The sequence below is a fragment of the Coloeus monedula genome (assembly GCF_965178545.1).
Source record: "Coloeus monedula genome assembly, chromosome: 2".
Classification (NCBI taxonomy): Eukaryota; Metazoa; Chordata; class Aves; order Passeriformes; family Corvidae; genus Coloeus; species Coloeus monedula.
The window spans coordinates 13,715,366-13,738,008 of NC_138782.1; the positions used below are offsets into that span (position 1 = coordinate 13,715,366).

At 49.2% G+C, this 22,643-nt stretch overlaps 1 protein-coding gene across 1 annotated transcript in view; it reads left to right on the forward strand.

Moving 5' to 3' along the window:
* Positions 1-6,672: 6,672 nt before the first annotated feature.
* ACSS1 (acyl-CoA synthetase short chain family member 1) overlaps positions 6,673-22,643 on the forward strand; it is a gene marked incomplete at its 5' end in the record, with an annotated part of 30,166 nt that continues 14,195 nt past the window's right edge. Inside the window, 5 exons of the mRNA XM_082276850.1 lie at positions 6,673-6,967; positions 10,095-10,191; positions 18,856-19,055; positions 20,160-20,335; positions 22,279-22,431. Coding sequence (XP_082132976.1) covers positions 6,673-6,967; positions 10,095-10,191; positions 18,856-19,055; positions 20,160-20,335; positions 22,279-22,431 — 921 coding nt within the window. The remainder of the gene's footprint in view (positions 6,968-10,094; positions 10,192-18,855; positions 19,056-20,159; positions 20,336-22,278; positions 22,432-22,643) is intronic.

Genomic DNA, 22,643 nt, shown 5'->3' on the forward strand with positions numbered 1-22,643 from the left:
GCCCTCACCTCGGGCCGTCCCGCCTCCCCCCGCCGGGGAGGTGGCCGCGTCCGCCCCTGCACTGCAGCTGCCGGCACGCCGCCCCCCCACTCCCCGCCGCCCCTCTCGGCAGTTGGTTCGCCCCACCCGGCCAACCTTCTCATTGGTGGCACCGGGCCGTCACTCCGCCGCTGGCCCGCCCACCCCCGCGGGCACGCTGGGAACCCGAGTCCCGCGCGCGGGACTCTCTCCCTTCGGCTGGAGACGCCGGGTGGGGCGGTAAACTACATCTCCCGCAGTGCCCCGCGCGCAGCCCCGGCGCGGCACGGCCCGGTGCGGTCCCCGCTCCCGCATCTCGCAGGCCGCCGGCGGGACGGTCCCTCCCTTCCTCCCTTCCCCGCCCGTGCCCGCCGCGGCCCGGCCTGGCCCGGCCCGGCCCGGCTCACCTGGCCCCGCCGCCGCCGGCGCTTCCCGCTGCGGCCGGCGCAGGCAGCGCATGCCCCACGCCCTTCAGTGCGGCTCCTCGGGCGCGGTGCCGCCGGCCCGGCGCGCTGCGGCTGCGGCTGTGGGACGGGCCGGCCCCGAGCGCATCCTCCCCCTCGGAGCCGCGGCGGGCGGCGGGATTCGCCCACAATGCACCGCGCGCCGCACCGACAGCATCAGCCTGACATCACCCGCGGGCCGTCCCCGCCCGGCCGGGCCCGCCCCGGGCCCGCCCCTCCTCCACCGGCACCGGGCACCGACTGGCGGCACATGCGGCTGGGCACCGCAACGCGCCGCGACTCCGGGTGCTGGGACTCGGCGTGGGACGGGGAACAGGACCGGCACGGCACTGCCCCGCCCTGGGACCGGGAACGGGACCGGCATCGGCACTGCCAACGCGATCACGGGCCCTGCCAGGACGGGGATTGGTGCTCGTCTCTGCGCTGGTGGCATCAGCTCTGGCATCAGCAGCATGGCCCTGGGCACTGCACTGCCCTGGGACTGGGGCCAGCGCTGGCACAGTCTGCACAGGGCCAGGTGACTGCATTGTTGGGACCAAGGCCAGAGCCAGCACATCTGCCTGAGGCTGGGCATTGCATTGCACAGGGACTGGCAGCATCACCACTATGGGCCTAGCACTGCCCTGAGCTGGCAGTGGAGTCAGCCCCAGCAGTGCTGGCCTGCAGCTTTTTACTCCGGTCCTCTGGGGCCAGGGCCAACAAGGGACTGGTGCACTCTGCTGCACTGCAAGTGGCAGCATCAGCAGAGTCTGGGCAGGACACTACACTGGGACCAGGACCAGCACCACCAGCACTGGCCTGGACACTGCACCATCAGGATCAGAATCATTCCCCATCCATACAGGGCCAGATCTTGCCCTGCCAGGGCTGGGAACAAGCCCAGCAGCTCATCAGCAGCACCCAGAAATGGCTCAGACAAGTGAGCCTGTCCCTGCATGCAGCTGAGCAGTGTGCCTGTTCCTGGGCACTTTCCCTGTTCCCCTACCCTGAGGGGCACAGCTATGCCCCTGCTCCAGAGAGGTGCCATTCTTACTCCCTGCTCCAGCTTGCTGCCAATCACATTGTACTTGAAGCACAGATAAACGTGGCTCCTACAGATGTGCTGTGCAATGCTCATGGCTGTGCCTTCTTGCCCCCTTTTCGCTGCAAATCGCCCATATTCCAGCTGGTCCTCACACCTCTGTCCCAAACCCTGCATGGGTGCTGTTCTGTGCCTTATACACCTTCACAAAACACACTGCAAGGGACACTGCTGCCAGACCCTCCCTGCAACACACTGGTGCCTTCTCCCTGTGCCCATAAGAGTGGCCCAACCTGGTGTTGATCTATAGACGGAGGTTGCCATATGTCTCATGAGTGGGATGTGACACCAGCTTCCACAGGGCTGCAGTGCTCCCCAATCCCTTGTGGGACATATCTCCTAGCCAAGACTTTTCCCCACCCCCAAAGCAGTCCCTTGGGGCCAGAGTGGTAACACAGGAGATGTTATGAAGATTAACAAACCTGCAGACACGCTTGTGCCCACCACAACCATGGCCACCCCCAGCTACTCAGATCAGGGTGAACAGGCCCCCACAATGTTCCTCCACTGGCTGGAGCCCCCTGCATTGAGGACTTGCTCAGTGGAAGCTTTCCACAGAGACTCCAGGGAATCTCCAGCCCTGTAGCAGCTCATCCTGGAGGTCCTAGGCTGTAAGACACTGGTAGTTGCACCCCATGCTGAGGTTCCTGTCATTCCAGGTATGTGATAGAGAGATGACTGGCAGTTGCCGTGTGGGCTCTCCGTGCTGCCAGTCAAGACCCCATCACTTGGGGTATTCCCAAGCACTGGTTCATGGTGCTGAGTCTGAGAGGCAAAGGAAGTGGGCAAACCAAACTGAGGTGAGGGAGCTGTTATTCCCCAAGAGGTCATCTTACTTCTCAGTATCCTTCAGATCTCTCTTTCACAGTGCAGGTGGAGCACCAAGCACAGACCCAGCAGCAGAATTGGATTGAGCAACAGTACCAGTCTGGAAGGGATAAAGGGTTTAATGCTGCAGCCTTCAGTCCACCCTCAGATTGGGCAGCCCCAAATGCTGCCCAAGAGGAAGTCAGTGTGATGTGGAGATTCATCAGCAAGGACTTTCTGGAACAAAGCACATAGCAGACCCAGTGTGGGATGCTGATGCAGGAGAGCAGCCAAATGGGGAAGGAAGTTCTGTGTTGATCAGTATCAGCAGCAGCACTGAATCCCCTTGGTTTGAAATACAGCCTTGAGCAGAAAACTCCTCAGAATGGGACAGCTGATGGCCTGGCCTGTATAAAAGCAGTCTAGTTTTCTGGATATTTTTAAGTATCGCTTTTCTCCCTTGTCACTCACTGGGAATTTATTTTTTTATTATACATTCATAAGTGGAAGTGCAGCAAATCTATATTTTTCACACAATTTTGACCTTTGTTTCAGGTGCGACCAGATGTGATCAGATCTGACAAAGATTCACGTCCCAGATTAGCTCAGGTACTCAGCTCCTTCAAACCTGCTGCAGTTCCCATTGCTTTGGACACAAGGTCTATGCTGATCTGTCAAAGTGGCACCTGAAGAACTGCATTTTAGCTTTATTTCATCCTTGGTCTGAACTTCCCTCTAAGCCTGCTTTTCTGCCAATGGAGCTGAATGGGCTTAGAAACCTGCTGGAACAGTGTCTTGGTTTGAGACAAGTTTAGGAGGAAACGTCCTGTAATGAACATCTCCTTGTAAGAAGGCAGGTTTCAGCACTCCCTCCCCCACCAATACTAAAGGAATTTCCTGGATGAAAGTGAAAAAACCTGTTTATTTAACAAGCAGAGTGCTGGCAGGGCAAAGACAAAAAATGAGTAATGTTAGATAATAAACCTCCTCGATGTGGAGAAAGCTGGTGGTTTTAGAGTTCTGTCTGTAGCTGGCTCAGCCCCTAACGAGGTCTGAGGCTGGGATGCGACGTCCCTGCAGCCTCCCTGCTGATCCACGGGGTCCAATGATCTGATTCTCTGATCGCAGATGGGGCGAACAGTTCCAGAAGAAGAAGTTCCAGAGGATTTCAGTATGCAGTCCTGGGAAAATTTCTTGCCTCAGCTAAGAGGCTGGCTAAAAGCAGGAAGGTGCTCCCTCGGCTCTGCAGCGGTGAGAATGCAGGGGAGTCTGTGTGAGTCCTTGAACACAAACCGCACTGAAGAATTCGCCTGGCTTCTCTCCCCCCTCTCCTGGACCCAGCTTAAAGCTATGGGACCCATTTCTGGGCATAAAGCAGATATAGGGAAATACAGAATTATCATAAAATCACCCCAAGACAAACAGCCACCTGGGAACATGTCCAATTTAATCTGCAGGCACAAATGTAGCTGAAAATGATCAAAAGATTTTATTAAAATCTGGGTTAATTGTGACTTGGGAGGATTTCTTACACAGACCAGCATGTACTTAGGTCTGTGGTGGTGTTTCTGCCTGGCCCTGGCTTTCTTTGTGGAGTCAGATATCAACTGTGTGCACACCATGTGAGAAGACCATTGGAAAGGACAGGAGCAGAACAGTGATAACCAAGAGACTGTCCTGGACTTCACAACCTTACTATTCTTCTTTTAGATCATTAAGGGACAAACAGGGGGATGAGCAATTGAGAAACATAACACCTCATTGGGTAAGTCTTTTCTATATTGACAGGAATCAAAGATGAGGCCAATAAGTAACTGCTGGTAGCAGTTAAGAATAAGAGTAGAAAGATGTAGAGTTGGTGGGGTTTGGTTCTGGTTTTGATTTTTTAATTTTTTTTTTTTTTTTTGCTATAGCTCTGTCAGCAGACATCTGCAGCCAAACTTAGCCCCTACTCAACCCACTACTGGCATTGCTCATCAGTGCCTGCCATGATACCAGCACAGAAGACCCTTAATTCAGGCCAAGATCTGCAGCTATTCAGCAGCTGTGCCTATTACCTACTAAAATCTCCTGCAGGGCAGTGAGATCGCCTGGCTGGTCTGGGAGACTGTGCCAGGGGACTTGGCTGCATCAGGGAATGACTTCTTCTGCCCTGGCAGCCACAAGCCTTTGGAAGCTGCCACACAGAGGTGGCATTTTCAGATCACAGTCACCAGATTTCTCCAGAGCTGGGACTCCATAATGCCAGAGAGCCCTAAGAATGGAGAGAGATGCAGTGAATGCAGGAAGCAATTCTGTGACCTGTCTTCTATCCAGCACCAGCCTTTCCTGGCACACTCAAAATACTTAAGAACGAGAATTGCTATAACAGCCCTTGGTTCTCAAAAAGTCAACAGCCTGATGCCAGCCTTCACTTACTTGTTCAGAAAGTCAGAGCTAGAACAAGTAGGCATTGCAAAATCTCAGGGACTCTTTCCCCCTCTCCTCAGCTCTTCTGGAGGCAAGAAAGGGTATTTGGGATTGTGCTTGTTCTGCCCAGCAACCCATCTGAATGGGGTGATCAGGTGGCCTCCAGACTGGATTTGGGTTGTGTTGCTGCTGACCATGGTTATCTCTGAGGAAAAAGGCAGCCAAAACTTGAGAGCGGGGGATGTTTTGGTGAGTCATGAGCAAAACAGAACTTGCTGGTAGAAAAGGAAAATGAGTCTTGGTGGAAGAAAACCAGAGAAGGGCATCATTCCCAGATCTCAAGGTCCACAAATGAAGCAGGTAAGCTTTAAGGCCAAATAATTTAAATTCTTGTTTTATTTTTTTGAGAACTCATTTGTTTGTTTTGTGAAAAGCATTCCTCAGAAATCCTGAAAGGGGTGGGATTTGCATATAATTCATCTTTGATAAAAAACTTTTGAGCAATCCTTGGGCAAACCAAGTGAAAGCTGAAGTGCACTCCGTGCCCCTGTCTGGCACCAGGTGGCACACCTGCTGCTGCTTGGAATTTAGGGCTTGGGCAAAGCAAAAAGAAACAGTCAAAACACAAGGAAGCAATATCGAACTACAGCAGCCATGTGCTAATGCCAGCTTTACAAGGAAATTAAAAGTGTATTTATTCTTGTTTGTTACCTATAAAACACAGTAGAAAAGTTCAGCCGTGTCAGAAAATCACACAAGAATCACACACAAAAAAGTGCCTGGTGATATTTTTAGAACAGAAAAACACTCTTTGTCTCTACCACAGCCAGAAGAAGTTTCATAGCATATAGAGTTATTTCAAGTTTTTAATTCTGAACATGAAATGTGCTTTGCCTACCCAAACCCTGGGAGTGAGTAGATTTGGTGCTCGGGTAGTTTGGCGCTTCTTAAGGATGCCCAGACCATGCCCCTCTGAGCTTTCAAACTCTGTGCTGGGAGGCTGGACCAAGCTGTCTAACAGAATTAGTTTATTTATGTCAGGAAAGAGCATGTCCCTGCTATGCACAATGAATAAGCTCTGCTACCTGCTGTAAAACCTCGCTACTCACTGTTGAGGGTTGCACCATGAAGCTGGGGTGAAATCTGGTCCCTAGATTAATATGGAGGAAGAAGTGTTGTGATACTAAAGCCAGGACTTCCATGCTGGGGTAATTAATGATGGTGCTCGCAGGGCTGCCAAGCAACACGTGGATGTGTACCCCACTTAGAGACACCCCATTTTGAGCAGAGGAGACAGGGTCATGACATTCGTGTTTATGGTGGTGTACGAAGACAAAATGTGTTTGCCACCTGCCCACAAGCACAAGGACTGTCTGTGCATGAGGACCGTGCCACTGGCCATGTTCATTTTGCGCTCAGTGTCCGGGTGAGTGGTGATGGACACCGGCTGGAGGTAGGACAGGGTGCGTGTGTGTCGAGAGTTGCTTTTTATGTTTAAATGCCTGGCTGTACCTGGGCACCCGTGCTGCGGTGGCGAGGGTGTGAACAGGGGTGCACCCTTGCCTGCACGTCCGTGCAGGTGATATCCCCACAGAGGGAAGTGCTGGGTCTATCTCTCCAGGTGCAGGCGTATCTCTCGCGGTTTCTCCCGGGAGGGGCGGGATGTCCCTGGGTGCGGGGTGCCTGAAGGTGCGGGGTGCTCCCGTATGCGGGGAGTCCCTGGGCGCGGGATGTTCCCGGGGGTGTGCGGGGCGTGCGGGGTGCGGCGCTCCCGGAGCCGCCCCGCCGGGGCGGCCCCTCCCCGCAGGCGGTCTCTCGCTCGCTCGCTCGGCCCCTCTCGCTCTCCCGGTCCGGGCGGGCGCCGCGGGGACAGGGGCGCAGCGCTGTGTCCCCATGGCGCTGGCGACCGCCCGAGCGCGGGCTCTGCGCGCCCTCAGCCGCCCGCGCCCCCCGGGCCGGCTGCCGGTGGCGGCCCGGTGCTGCTGCAGCCAGGCGGGGGCCCCCGGGGCGCTGCCGCCCGGCGGGTACCGGGCCTGGCGGGAGCGGGCGGCCCGCGACCCCTCCGGGTTCTGGGCGGACGTGGCGCGGGGGTGGCTGCTCTGGGACAGTCCCTTCCACACGGCCTGCCAGCCCGGCGCGCCCGCTGGTTCCGCCCGCTGGTTCCTCGGCGGCCGCCTCAACGTCTCGGGTAAGGCGTCCCGGCCGCGCACCCCCCGCGCCCCGGCGGCACCGCCCGCTGCTGCCTCCGCGATGCGCGGGAGGCGTCCCGCGGGGCAGAGTTTTCGCCAGCGCCCGACTTTGGGGGAGAAAGCGAGGATTTCGGTTGGGCGGCGCTGGGAGAAAACAAGCCGGGAATTGCGAAATGCCGGGATAACCCTGGCTAAGCCTCTTGCCCGGGCGCTGCCTCGCGGGCGGCCGCCTTTCGACCTGCGGAGATCGGCTGGGGTGGCCAAGCTTGGGCTCTGCCGGCGGTGGGCGCGGGTGCTGCCCGGTCCCGGGGTGGCTCAGGATGCTCCACAGGTGGGGAACGGTCCCAGGCTTTCACGGCAGAAGGGAGTTTTTTTCTTTTAAACGAAGATCTTGTTCTTTTCCTCCAACTTCACCACTCAACATGAAGCAAGAGTAAAATTTGCCGTGGCTGCCCTGACTGCTTTTGAGTTTTGTCCGGCCATATCTGCCTTAAAGGCTCTTGAGTTGCTGCAGTTGTGCTTCATCCAGTGGGAGCGAGCTCCAGCCCCATCCACGGTACCACTCAGGGGTGATGTCTTTTAACAGGGATGAATATTTCTGTCCTTCATTTCCCATTCCTGGAGAAGGCACCAGTTCAGAAGTGCAGTAACTGTAATATCTCTGGCCACTTTTTTTTTTGACAGCAAAAGTGGAAACCCTCCCCAGGTCTTCCAGAGAACATAAGGAGTGTCTCCTCCCAAGGAATGATGCCCAGCAGTGGATCCCAAGCTTATGGACATGTATATACAGCCCTGCGTCCAGCACCCAGCAATCAGAGGATTTTGGCCAGGGTTTTGTTTTCATTATTTCCTGTTGAAAGGAAGATCTTGTCTGAGCACAGACTTTAGGGATCTATTTTCTCTGTAGAGTGGGATCAACACCTTCTTCTGGATCCCATGTCAGGTCTTTGACATCCAGATCTTGCTCAGCCTTGGGTCTGGTTCTTCAGCAGACACTAAATGCCACTTAGTTTTCTTTGCATATGTAAAAGGAAGTCATAGGCCTTTGAAATGGACAGAATTAAACGGGTTTGCTGTTGCTGGTTTTCTTTTCAAGCATGGTGAAGGCAGTGCTTGGCCACAGCCAAGTGGCTGTTTTTCTGTTATGAGGCTCTGGTTTTCTCCTTTCACCTCTTGATTCAACACTGGCTGCAGAAACATGGCAACAGTTCAGGTCCCTGATCCAGAACATCCTGTGTGCACGTCTCCCAGCACAGCTAAACCATGAGCAACTGAGTCATCTGATGCTTTTTGCTTGAGGCCCCTTGCAGCAGGATTTTGGGGACCTGTGAGCTTCAATGCTTTTGGATTTATTGCAGTGTAACTCTTGCTCAGGAGAATAACCTGGCAAACTACTGCATTTCCCACCAGGACATGTTCTCAGGAGCATGTCATACTGAGATGAATTGTTTCTGAGCATTGTCAAGGAAGCAAGAAAATGTATGGAGAAACCATTAGGGTGTAGTAGTAAGGGGAAGGTCACTAAATTCTATTTTGTAAAATGAGCAAAAGGCTCTTGTAAGCCTAAGATCAGGAAGGAAATAATAGCATTTGGCTCTAGTTCACCTGCCCGTTCTTACTGAGCTAAAGCTCCCCCTTGGCTCAGCCGGGGCTTTCTGCAGCAGAAATGCCCTCTGAAGGCCAGTGTGGCTGCTCACGAGTAAGAAAAGTTGCTTGAGCAACTTCATGTGATTCGAGGTAGCATGGCACATTATGTGAGGGTGTAGCTGCCAGGAGCTTGGAGGTGGGAGTTGCTACTTGTTGTGGACCGAGCCACAGCAATGGACACAGGTAGAGGAAAGCAGTGCGTAACTGCTTAAAGCCTTCCCCATTAGAGCTTTTGTCCTCTTGTATCACATTAGGATGGCTTAAGAAATGGCTTTGTCTCCTTTATTTTTATAGTACTGCTGCAGGGTTTTACATTAAAAGTAAAAGACTTTAAACAGCTGAAGAACACTTTTTCAAATTTTCGAGACTAACACTTGGTCTTGTAATGAGGTGTGTTAAATTGTGAGGGATTTCTTTCTCTGTGCACCTTCAGGGGCTCATTCCCACACTGTGTGGTGGTGAGATGGTGTAATCACAGAACAGCCAAAACTACTACAGCACACAGCTTTTGTTGCACTTAATTTATCTGGAAAAATGAAATCCTTTCCCATCAGTATTAATATTTCCAGGAAATACGGTCTGAAATCCAGCAATTTTAAAAAAGGTTTTCTCTTGAGTTATACAGCAGTGTCCCTGACTAGTTGCCTATTGAAATAAAGTAATTGAAAGATTACAATGCAATAAGTAAGTGTCATATAGGCTTGGAATTAATACTTTACGAGGATGCTCTCTAACTATCAGGCAGGTTGCTATGGGACATGCAGGCAGGTTTCTTTTGTGGATTCTATAAATTTCTTCAGGTTGGTTGCTCTCCCTAAGTCCTCTACTTTAAGTTGTTGAGGGGGAGATGTGCACCTTTAAAAGGTAATTTTATACCTTTAAATTTTAGGAGGTGGAGTACACAGCCTGAGACAGTCTTTCCCAGGAGTCTGGTAATTTGTAGATGTCTGAACTTTGGGTTTGCTGTAGATCCTACAGTTTTAGATATTTTCAGTTAGCTGAGATTCAGTTCTTTGTTATACCCTGGAATAAAAATGTTTCACATGAGCTTTAATTAGAAAATCCAAATGGTGCAGTGCTAAATATGCCAGCTGGGGAGGACTGTCCAAGTTCTGTAGTGAAATGCTGCTCTGGGGAGCAAAAACATCAAAAGGGTGTCTTGTCTTTGTGCTGCTGGGAGCAGGGGAAAGATTTGGGCTGGCTTAAGCTTAGCCAGTGGAGCTAAGCTGAGCTGAATTGGCCATGGCTTCTCATGAGTATCCATCTCTAAGGCAGCTGTGCCAGTTAAGTGCAGAATTTGTTGTATAGCTTTACTAGAGCTGCAAATGCTCTCAGTTCCTCTGTTATACATGTGCCTAGCAAACTAAAACCTGATGTTTCATCTTCCACTTGCTTGCTGTTGCTCTCAGCCAAGCTAAGTTTACAAAGCACCTTTCATATGATCAGGCTTTGTTTAAACCTGTGGGGTTTTTTTTACAGTAAACTGCTTGGATCAGCATGTTGAAAAGTCTCCGAACAGAGTGGCTTTGATTTGGGAGAGAGATGAACCTGGGACTGCGGTGCATGTCACATACAGGTATGGCACCTTTTCACAATGCCTGGCAGTGTGGGGGAACAGGAAATGGGATTTTTTCACCTGACAGTTTCCTTTTTGCTTGTGGGAGATATGCATGGGAGAATTTCTGCGAGCAGCTTCTGGTTTCAGCAGAGCAGCAAATGTCTTGGTGCAAACATCTTGTGTTGATGGTCAACAGCTTGATACTGAGCCCTGGCTGAAGGGGATTTTAAGCTCCCCATGTTCCTCTTCCCCATCCTCAGCACTTTAGAACAACCTTGAGATTGCTCTGAGTGACACTGACTTGTAATTGATGCTACAGATTGTAGGGTTTGTTAGAATATGGCAGGTTTAAGCATATTTCCCTTCTCCTTGCTATGTGCCCTCATTTTGGAGACAGTCCTGCCTTTTACATCACCTCTGTCTCTAGTGAGAGTTAAATGTTTCCCAGACTTGTATGTTCCTCAGTGCATGTTTTAGGGAGCCAAATGTTTGAGCTGCTGAATCTCTGGGAGCCAGATGTTTGATCTGCTGGATCAGAAAGCAGAGGAGATGTAGGAAGTCCTAGTATCAGACCTTTATAGAATGTTTTCTGGAACTTGTTGGGATTCCTAGAGCTCCTTGGGTCTGAATAGGTTCTGGTGGTCTGATTTCATCTCCAGAATCTGTTAAAGCTCCTGGAAACATTATTCATTGGAGTGAGGAAAGTGGTCAGCAGGGAGGAGTGGGTGTAAAAATAACTTTGAAAGGTTAGTGCTCCATGCAACAGAAATAAACACTATCTGATATAAATCTGTGAAAGGAGTGTATTGGTTTTAACCTTGGTATTGTTACCTGACAGGGTGTTTAGGCCTGTTATGATATAAATATGGTTGTAATGAACTGGGTAGCTTGGCTAAGTGCTTTTGCTTTTTGCCATTCTGGTGGCAAACATGGAGATGGAGCCAAAGGTTTCTACCAGAGTTTATGTATGGTGTGTTTTCTTCCCAGGTTTGTGCACTTTTACCTCTCTCTTTATGCCTCAGGCATGAAAACTAGGGGTAGGAGAGAGGTGACAATTGCGCTCAGATTATCCTGGTAAGGGGAGCAGCCAAACAGATAGCACAGCCTCATTCAAGGCAAATCCAGCCTTCCCCTTAGGCTGCTATTTGAAAGGTACTGACACTCAAACATCTTATCTGCGATCTCTGGAGATAAGGGATGGCCCTTTTGAACAGCAACAGAACTGGTTTTTTTTCCTGGCCATGCCAAAATGCATTTGAAAGCTAGTGTATTTTCAGCCTGTGGAATTGTGATTGCTGTGACACAAAGACATGTAAACCACGTCTGAAAACTGAACCCTTCTTTGTGCAGCCTTACAGAGATACAGTACTTGGTACCAGAAGGGAGAACATCCAAGTGAAGGATGAGTTGGCAGCCTCTATTTTCAAACTTCTGCCTATCTTTGAGAGCCGTGTTTCTGTTTCTGCCTGATACTCTGGGTGAGATGTGACTGCATTTGAGTTGAGACTTTGGTCCTACCACGTGGTAAAACAGGTCACTTGGTTTTCTGCTTATCTCATTAAGCCAGGAATAGCTTTGTTGAAAACAGAAATACTGTATGAGTATTTTGCCTTTTCTGTGGTCTTTGGGCTGCATTTTTACAGGTTTTAAATGGGACAGGAAGCTTTCTCCACAGTGTGTTGGCAGTGACTTCCCTTTGAGACAGAGCTTAGTTGAAAACCTTTTGCAGTAGTCCTTATCTGAGCTAGAAATTTTGTGAGGGAAAGCATATCAGAGAAGGAAGTGGCCCAGGAGCTGGGAAGCTGGTTGAGTAGTCCTTGGTGAGCCTCCTGTAGCACATCAGCCTCAGCATAAAGAGGGAATGAGAAGGATGCTGGACATAGCTGTGGCAGAAGAGAGATGCTCCTTTCCTTAGGATCTGGATGCACTGTTAATGGATAGAAGCCTTAGAGTAAGGACTTGGCACTCTAGGAAGCCAAAGACTTTTTTTTGGGCACTGCTTTGGACCAGCTTTGAGTAAGGTTGTGGATTCTCAGCTGGGAGAGGGCTCTGCGGGACTTATGTGCAATGTACTGCAAGGCACCAGTTTTTTGCATTATCTACTTTGCAAAGCTTGCTGCTGTGAGCTGCTTCTCCTCAGAGATAAGTGACACAAGGAAAGATGCAGCTGCTGGCCTGGGTCCTCTGCCTTCTCCTCTGGGGAGTTGTCAGGGACAAGAAAACAGCTGAGTGCTGGCCTTGTTCCCGTCACAGCCTGCCAAGGAAGAAGATGGCTGTGCAGGAAAAGGGCTGGATCAGGCTTTCTCCTCCCTGAGGAAGGGAAAAGCCTTAATCAGTGGACATCCTCCATGCATTGGCAAGAAACACAGCTGCACTGCAAAGTGCTGTCCCAGCTAGCTCATCCTTGGCAGAAATTAAAGCCTCAATTTGCCTCTGCTGTGTGCAAAGAGCTGGTGGGCTGTGCCACCATGTGCCTACATCCCTGTGCACGTGTGTCAGCAAGGTGGGTTGTGTCTGTGCAGCAGAGTTCAAGTGCTCTGTGCTGGGGAAAGAATCCAAACATCTGCTGATTGGCAAAGATACACAAAGCCATAGGTGAAACATTTCATTTTTGCACCAAGAAATGATGGCTGCTCTTAAAGCTCAGTTGTGATGATCTTTTTCACTGCTGAGTTTTGTCCTGTCTCTCTAGCAACTCAGCCTTTCAAGAAAAAAATTCCCTGGCCATTCTTGCTTTTTCCTCCATCTGGATTTCATTTCTATGAAGTAGAAATTTAGCTAAATTTCAAATTATCTCTGTTTTTGAATGGGAAGCCAAGAGACTTGTTTTTTTACTGCTTTATGACAACAGGGAATACAACCCTCCTGGGCTTTGGTGGCTGCAGTCAGCAAAATGGGGACAGATCATGCAAATCCATTATCAAGAGGCTCTCTGGCTCTGCGGAGGCTAAACCACCAAACACTCCTTGATAGGGCAGTGGCTTAGGAGCAGGACTGTGCTGCTGTGAGCTGACAGCTGAATTTATTGTCAGAAGGGTCCAACCTGACTGGGAGTGTTTTGTCCTGTTCTGTGGATATCATCAGGGCCCAGAGCCTTTGAAACCTTGCAGAGGAATTCCCCAGTGCACTGCTGAGCCTGGGTTTTTAAAGGCACTGTGTCTTATAAAAGCAGGTGGAGTTGGTGGCTGGAGCTGTTGGGTTGCAGCCTCTGTAAGTTCAACCACAGTAAGTGTTGAAGACAGCAGCTAAAGTTATGCCAGCCCTCCCCTTCTCTGACATGGAGTTATTCTCTCTGATGTTCCTTGGTTTTCCATGGTCTCTACAAGTCACCCACCTGTGACCCAGTGGATGTGCAAAATCTCATGGCTGTTGTCAATGGCAACTATGGGAAGTGGGCAGCAGAATGCATTAGCTAACCTGTTTTTCAAAAGGGCTGCAGGTCTCAAAAGAAGGGTGATCACTTTGGTGCAGAAAACGTTGCTGTCAGAGGGAAAGTTCAAAATGCAAGATAGAAAGTAGGGAGAGAGGAAAGCTAAAGGACCAGAAATTAGGGTCCTAGGTAGGTGGGAGAGAAGTGGTTGGACATCTTCATGAGCAGCATGACAGCTATGCCTTTAAAAAACCAACGGATTCCTCAGGCTGAGCTAAAATAGTTCAAATTATATCAGAGATCACAGTGAAGACTGTAGCTGGAAGCCATGATGGTACTTACCATTGGCAGCAAAACTCTTTTCCATCTTTCCAGAGTTGCCTTTTTAAGTTGAAGTTGTAAGTAAATCTTGCCCAGGCTTTCAGCTTTCCTCATCCAAGACAGCTCATGGATTTTTCACTTTCTCACCTGAAAAAGGTTGCAAGGGGTGTCCCTTGCCTTTGGTTCAGGATGTCTGCAGGAAGGCTGGGCAGTTGTGCTCTAATGCCCAGTTTGGACACTTGACCTGAATTTTCAAACAGTTTCAGCCTAATCTAAACTATAGTTCCAGGAAATGAACTGATTGCTGCAAGAAATACTCAACCCAGCATTTGTGCCATGAGAGCAGAAGAACATGGCTTGGGCTAAGTCTCTAAAACAGGTAGCTAAGTACCTAAAACAGGTACTGTCAAAGCCTATATATGGCATTGAATGTAGTAAGAAAAAGTTTAGAATAACTTTGCAAAATCCTGCTCCCCAAAGAAGGTCTTGATGCAATTTTTTTTTAATGTAAAAGGAACTGTCTTCCTTTGTTTAGAAAGCTGCAGGCTGTCTTGCTGTGGCAAAAGGTAACATCAGACTTACTGGAAAGCCGTTTCTGCAAAGCATCCCTGAAATGCGTCAGAGACGTGCCACGTGGTGCTGATGGGTTTTACAGAAGTCGTTCCAGACACTGCACTGAGTGATGGGCTCTGGAAACACAGGCACAGCTTTATCTGGGGAGGGCTCTGGGAGAAATACGGTCTGTCAGTTCCTGAACAGAGATGTAAGGACAGGGAGAGGAGTGCTGTGTCTGTTAGATTAAACAGAAGGACTGGCCTGAACAATGATCTGCTGGCTCTGTTGGAGGGCTGGCCTTGTAGGTCTTGTGCTTAGAAGTGATGCTGTGGTAGCTGAGGAGATGCCTGCATAGAGAGTGATGAGTCTGGAAGACAACAGGCTCCAAGCCTTATTCATGGGCAGAATGGAAGCACACCTTATATGGAGAGACACAAGAGTTAATTATTAGTTTTACCCTTAACACTCTAATCTTCTTACTCAAGTTCTAAATAATACAGATAAAGAAAGAAATAGGTCCTGTTGGTTACCACTGATAGCACATTTGTCCAGCAGCAGGACATTTTTCTGTGTTCATTAATGCACCTGCCGTCTTCCTGGCTTGCTTTGTTTTAAATGCACAGACTGGATCTATTGCTCTTTCTCCTTTGCAAGTGGTCTCCCCTTCTAAGTCCAGCTGGTTGCTGCTTCCTTGTTTCTCAGCTCTTGTCTGACACTTTACCCACTGGAGCAGTGTTCTGCTGTCCAGTTCATTCTCTTACTTGCTCTCAGCTCTTACAGTTTGCTTTTGCAGAGGATCCTCAGACTGTTGTGCCATGAACTGACTCTGCGGTTTCTCATCTGTCTCTGTCAAGAGGGCTTGGGCACTTCCTTCTGCTTGCAGCACATTTCCTTCTCCTGCAGTGGCTCTGCTGAGATCCTCCTGCTGTCTGCCCTGCTTGCACAGAGGCAGCTGGGTGCCCTGGGACCCTCTGTGTGCCCCGTGGCTTTGTTTCTCTCCAGTGGCTATTCCTGCCCGCCTCTGCTGAGTGCAGTGCCCTGCTCTGAGGGGCTGCACTGAAATCCTTGGGAGTGCAGGCAGCTGGTGGATGTGCCTTGCTACCAACACACCTCACAGCCAACATTCCATGGCATTGCCCCTGTGTCAGGGGTGGGGCACTGCTGGGTTTGAGGGTTTCAGTTACTCTTGTGTGATGGAGGAACTACGATGCCAAGCTTGGCAGCAGTAGCACATGGGGAGGGCGATGATGGTTGTGGTTACCTCCTGCTCAGTTTGTTTAGGTGCAGTGACTTTGCAGGGTGCTTATTCCTCCCCAGGATGTGTCTGGGTTAAGAACTGGCAATGTGTGACCTGCTGGCATGTACCAACTGCTCTGCCACTCTGGGGTCAGAACAAACTAAGATCTCCCTTTCTTTCCTCGCTGAAATCTCTGGTTTACATGTTTTCCTGGATTTTCCTGTGTCTTGCTTCCAGGCCAGGGGAGGGAGGTGCGAAGGGAAGCATTATTCTGGAAGGCTTCTGCTTGGTGAGGTGCTGGGTGTGAATGTGGAGAAGGTGCTGCCTGGGGGCTCACTGTACTCCTGGGCTGGGAGCTGCGAAAGCCATGGGAAGGAGAGGAGAGGAGAGGAGAGGAGAGGAGAGGAGAGGAGAGGAGAGGAGAGGAGAGGAGAGGAGAGGAGAGGAGAGGAGAGGAGAGGAGAGGAGAGGAGAGGAGAGAGGAGACAGGAGAGGAGAGGAGACGGGAGACAGGAGAGGAGAGGAGACGGGAGACAGGAGAGGAGAGGGGAGAGAGGAGAGGAGAGGGGAGGGGAGAGAGGAGGGGAGAGGGGAGAGAGGAGAGGGGAGGGGAGAGGAGAGGAGTTAGATAACAAAATGTGTTTGAAGGAGTGAGGGAGTCAAGGGAAGGCTTCCTGATGCAGCCTTTCTGCTAACTCCCTTTCTTGAATTGGAGGGGAAGCCTGACTTGCTGCCACAGGAGCCAAAAGACATACCTGATGCTCAGGCATTCGTGGATTTCTTTGTTGGAATTCTTGGCTTCACCTTCTCCTTGCCTTTGTGTCCATTCCCCCATATGCTGCACCTCCAAGGCCTTTCTATCCCAGCATTTCAGCATACAAAGAAGAGGCAAATAGATCTGTGGGTAAAGACTGATCCATGCTGTCTGTCACCTTACTTATACACTCTCATTAAGCAAAAATTAAATTGGGGTTAATCATAAAAACCAATGAGAGCTTCTGCCACTGTGGTCACTGAGTCCTGAATAAGCAAGAGGAACAAGAAGAATCATGGAGTTGCTCAGAAAACACACTGGCATTTCTGTATAGGAGAAAGAGGCTGCAGCTCTGAAAGCACTTGAGTATTTCCCATTGCAGATAAGTAGTTTTCATTTTACTTTATCACAGCTGTCTCTCTGGGGCTTGTTTCCCTTTATGTGCTCTGCAGTTGAGCAGCTTAGTTTTGTTTTGCCTCTTTGTTATTTATCCACCTTGAGATTTTTATTTAATGCAGCATCAGATGAATTCCAGGCCAGAAAATGTGGCCTTTTAGGACACGGCACCAAACCAATGGTTGGGTGGGAATTTGTTATTGCACAGAGTTGCTCAGTTCATGAACTCAGTAAAAGCAAAATAATAAATCTGACTGACTGTGCACTTGCATGGTCATGAGGGGCTTGGGAAGAGGTGTTCGATGCTGTGCTTTAGAGTTTAGGCTGATCTCTAACTATAAGGCATTAGGGGGAGTTCAGTCTGGGATGCAGCTACTCCATCCCTTCTTTCTGCAGGCTTGTGGTCACTCTGCAGGGGCAGCTGTTACCAGCTACTGCCAGAGAGCAGGCACTGAACATGTCTGGCCACCTCTCCAAGTTCAGAAATAGACTATTTACTTGATACTACAGGAAAAGTCTTAGAATAAATGATATTAAGTGCCGTGCCTTGGATTTGAGGCTCCTTTTCCTTGTCTTCTCTCTTGGTTTAAGACAAGTTAAGGGGTGGACACTCCAAAAATTAGTTATTCTCAGCCCATAGTTTTCGTAAGACATTTCCAAAGCAGAGCACTTCAGCTTTGCCTATTTCCAACTTGTAAGGGTTTAAAAAAAGGAACAAAATAATTTTTGATGAACCAGAAATAACTTTTCATTTTATTTGCAGCTCAGCCACCAGTTGAAAATTGGGGTTGTTTTGTAGCTATGGGCAGTTCTGGGAGAAAAGGACACATAAGATAAGGATTCATTCTTTACAGCTTATTAGGGAATACAGCCCACCAAAATTAATTTCTTTGTTAACAGTTATGGTGGTATAGTTTTCAACCCCTAAGGGTTTGCAGGTTGCAGGTTGATGATGAACATGCTGGAGAGCAGAAGATGTCTCTCTTCTCTGGGCCTTGGTACTCAGAGAGATGGTGAACACAGAGGACAGTTGTCAGAGTCTGCCAGTCTGCTCCTCGGAGCTGATGACTGGCACCAGGAGTGCTCTGCTGCCCCTTGTGAGCACCTTGTGCTGCACCTCCTCCTTTGGCATGAGACCACTCCTCACCTGACACAGTACCCCTTGTTCCCAAAGCCCTTCTACTGCAGGAATACAGAGCTGTTCATGGCAGCATCTTGGTGCCAGGTGTACCTGCAATTGTGTTATCCCCTGTGCAGGCATCAGAATAAGGATATATGCAAGCACTTGCCCACAAAATGCTTTTTCATTCCTTAGAGAAACATTTTTGCTATTGTCACCATGTCACAGCAGTGAGTCCCGTGAAAAGAGCCTTTGTTCCTGTTCTCGGTGTTCCTGAGTTTCTCTGTGCAAGAGTGGCAGCAAGGCTGTTGGGCTGCAGGTGATCCAGCTTTGATGAGAATCTTGTAAAATCTTCCCCTTACACAAGTGTCTCCAGACTTCTCCTTTTCTTTCTTGTGCATGCAAATGCATTGCTTACCCTTGCAATTTAAAGAGAAGCTCCTGGTTGCGGAGCACTTCCAGCTCTTGCCTGATGTAAACAGTGCTGGGAGTCCTTGGACAACACTTCCATTTCATCTTGTGTTTATCCCACTTGTCTTCCCAGTAGCTTCTGACTGAGCCCTGTGGGTAAAAAAGGCATCAGGTGTGGCTGAAATGAACCCTGATTCCTGGAGGCAGCACAACAGCCCCTGTCTTGCTGGCTGCTGTGGCCACATCACAGCCTGGCAGCTCTGGGCAGTGCCTGCAGCACTCTCACCTGTCCTTCTGCAGCAATCACCACTCCACCCTTTTCTCTCCTCTCCACAATAGCAGGAGCAGCCTGGCTACCACCATGCCCTGGGCCACCCTTCTTTAAGATGCCCTGTACTGCTGAGATGAGGTCCAGAGGTGATCATGATGCCTCACTCTGTCCAAGTTCCTCTTTTCTTTGCTCACCCCATGTAAAGCAGGTTGTGGAGTCACATGACAACATTCCTTCTGTGCCGCAGGGAACTTCTGGATCTGACTTGCCGCCTTGCCAACACCCTGAAGAAATATGGGATCCAGAAAGGGGACAGGGTGGCCATCTATATGTCTGTGTCCCCTTTGTCGGTGGCAGCCATGCTGGCTTGTGCCAGGATCGGTGCTGTTCACACCGTGGTCTTCGCTGGATTCAGCGCTGAGTCCTTGGCTGGGAGAATCCTGGACTGTGAGTAGATGCAGACTGGGGAACAAACGCCTCTGTGACAGTGCTCCAAGGCATATCCCAACCCTTGATTTCTTGGTTCTTTCTCACCTAGCAGGACAGTTCACTCTCCCCTGCAGAGTGCAGTGAGGAGCCTTTTCCTGAGTGACATATGCAGTGTCTTCTGGCCTTAGAATACTTAATAAATTGCTTAACATTCAGTGTGCACCAGGTTATTGCTTGAGAGCGGTGAAGCTGGAAGGAAAACCAGAGCTTAGGGATAGGGCCTGATTTGTCCTTTTGCAGTATAATTGCAGTGTTTCTTTGATACTCTTGCACAGTACTAATTCTGCATTCTCAATTGTGATGCTGTGATTTATGTGTAGTACTGGAAGTGCTGGCAGCCTGCCCCGCTCTCTGAGCTCTTGTACCAGCAGACAGAGCTGTTCTCAGCCCCAAAGTACTTGTATAGTGTGATTAGGTAAAAAGTGGTGCTAAAAATAGCAACAGAAGAGAGAAATAGCCAGTGGCTCATGTCCTAGCAGTCATATCAGTTTCTTTGTGGCTAGTGTGAGGGAGTAAGTCTTACAGAAATTTTCATGCTTTTTTCTTGTTTTTAGTGGAATTAATCTGCAGAGAGCAAGTACATGGTTTAGTTATCCCTCACACAGGGAACTAGGAAGAAGCTGTTCTCCATGTCAGCTTTGCAAGGCAGGGACGGATGATTTCATTGCAGTGAGTGACACATAGGCTGGATGTTGGGAAAGATTTCCTCATGTTTGTGATAGACATTGGAGTGGACTGCTGGGGAAAGAGTAGAGTAGATGCAATTGGAGTGTATTAGGAAGGTTGAAGGGATAGCTGTCAGAAGTGGTTTAGCTGAAGTGGACCCTGCCTTGAGGTGGGGGAGATAAACAATTTATGGAGGTCCCAGCTACCCTTAATCTCTGTGTCTCTGTGGGTTTTAAAGTATTTTCATCAGTGACACTGACTGGTTTTGACTGACAGCAGTTCTGAGTATTTGTCACACGTGTTGTCCTATACATCACCCCCAAAGTAATGAAAGTTGGGTGTGCTTACTGGCCTGGAAGACAGGCTGGCATGTCTGCTAATTCTTTCTCTTTTTAGCTGGATGCAAAGCAGTTATCACATACAACCAAGGAGTCAGGGGAGGCCGAATCATAGAGCTGAAGACAACTGTGGATGAAGCTGTGAAGAACTGTCCAAGCATCAAACATGTGTTTGTGGCTCAGAGGACAGATAACAAAGTCCAGATGGGTGACCGTGATATTCCCCTTGAAGAGGTATGTTGTTGTTGGATAACTGCTTTTAGGTCTGCATGTTGGCTAGGATAATCTTTCTCTCCATATGTGCCTTTGGGACCTGAGTTCTGCTCCTTACAGCATCTGGATCTTCATCCTCAAATGGACTGCCTGTATTTACAGTCTGCTAGGATTGTGACTCAGAGCAGCTGAGTCTATGTCTGGTTTATCTCAGTATGGGCAGGGCTATGCTGCTCCATTTCAGTAGTCCTGCAAACAGTGCTGAGATTTAGGAAGTGTTTCCTGAGACCTAGAGGTCACTGAGACCATTGTGGCTGTTGTTATTTTACTGTGTTCCGACGCTGTGTTATGGATTGCACGTGCACTCAGACTGGACACTGTTGAAAGGCAGTGCAGAAATGATGAAGTTCGTAGAGAGGCTTCATCCAGCCCGTGAACAGCGTTGTGGTTGCCCCATGGTGGGAGAACAGTGACAGCTTGGGAATATTTAGAGCCTGTGCTTCCTGGGGAAGAAAACAGCCATTGTTTTTATGTGTTTAGCTGGCACACATGGGACTCCAGGCTAATGCAGAAGTAGTTTTATCAGTTTGCTGGCAGTAGTAAACAGGAACTACTCATGCTAATAATGCCTGGAAAAAGCTAATTGCTGGCAAGATGATTGCTCAAGAGCCTCTGTGCTGGTCACATGAGATAGAAAGAAGTACTAGTGTTAGTTAAACAAAGACAGGTTTTATTCAGAAATTGTCTTACTCCTTACTCCACAAAGGATGTTGTGATTATTTTCCTTAGTCTGCAAACAGCTTGACGTGCTTTAGTGATCCAAGAGCTGAGCTCATCCCACTGTCAGTGGTAGGGTCTGAAACAAAACAAGAATTAACTAATTAATATTGTTAAAGATCCTTACTGTTCTTTACAGCAGCTGTACTTTCCAGCTCTTGTGCAATGGCTTACTGCAAAATTTAAGCTCATGTTTTAATGGAGCATATGAGGATTCCATTTTTGTTTCAAAAACTGGCAAGTCAGCCTGAATTGGCAGTGCTGAAATGTCATGAGAAATACCTGAGATGAACAGCAGTGCTGTAACTCAGTGGCTAAGAATTACACCAGACTTTGTGAACTCTTTGTATTTTATTAAGCTTTGTTTGTCAGACACTTTTAAACAACTGGACCTACTGATGGTAGTGTTCACTTGTAAATACAGTGTGTTTACAGTGTATACTCATAAAAAGGCAGTACCAAGAAACTCCTCCAAGGAGCCACCTAATAACTCTTGCAAGAAATCATTATTCATCAAGACACTACAGAGCTCGAGAGAAGCTCTGACCAAGCAGGACATTGCATCCTTCACTCCTGTGGTTCTGACTGTAGGGGTGAGGAGAGGCTCTCACCCAGCTGGCCAAACAAGGGAGTATGAAGAGAGTGACAGAGGCAGGAGAATAAAGCGCTCTTCTTCTCCTCCGTAGAAGAAATTAGAATTTGAGGATCACATGGACAGGACAGTCATCCATTGCTAGGGCCAGGGAAGGGAGATGAACACACAGTTTAACTGTAGCACTACAGATTTTAGAGGAAGAGGAAGGTACTAAGCAGTACCCAGTCAGCCTTGCTGCTGCTGTCAAGTGTTTGCAGTCACATTTTGGATTTCCACCAGCACCTTGCAAAGGCTTCAAATGTAAACAGCTATGACTTACCATTTTTTTTTCCTGAAATGTTATTTTATCTGGCCTGTTCTCCTTGACTTCTCTGCCCAGCAGAGGTACTGGTGGAAAGGTTAGATGCTATGCACCCACAGGAACCTTTTCACTAGGTGAGCCCATATAAGCTATGATAAATCCATGGACATTTATGAGGGGTGACAGCAATGGTGGCTCTTGTCTCTGGACACTGTTGCCATGCCTACAGAGTGTGATGGTTGGCTCCATATAGCCAAAGTCTTTCTGTCATTGCCACCTTTTCTTTCTTAGGAGATGACCAAGGCAGATTCCGTCTGCACTCCAGAGAGCATGGACAGTGAAGACATGCTCTTCATGCTGTATACATCGGGCAGCACTGGGAAACCCAAAGGAATTGTTCACACCCAGGCTGGATACCTGCTGTACGCTGCTCTCACACACAAGGTAACTCAGCTGCCTCCTCTGGGAAAGGGTCACTTACCTTCCAGCAGTGCTAACAAGAGAGACCTGGATCAGGGAGAAGTGCTGTATTCTCTGCTTGCTGCCCAGTTGGCTTATTGGTTGTAAACAAGCTGGAAAATGCCTGAACTATGTAATTAATCTTCAGGATTTGTTCTGAGGAATATGACACTATGCAAACCTGAACCTAGAGTTAT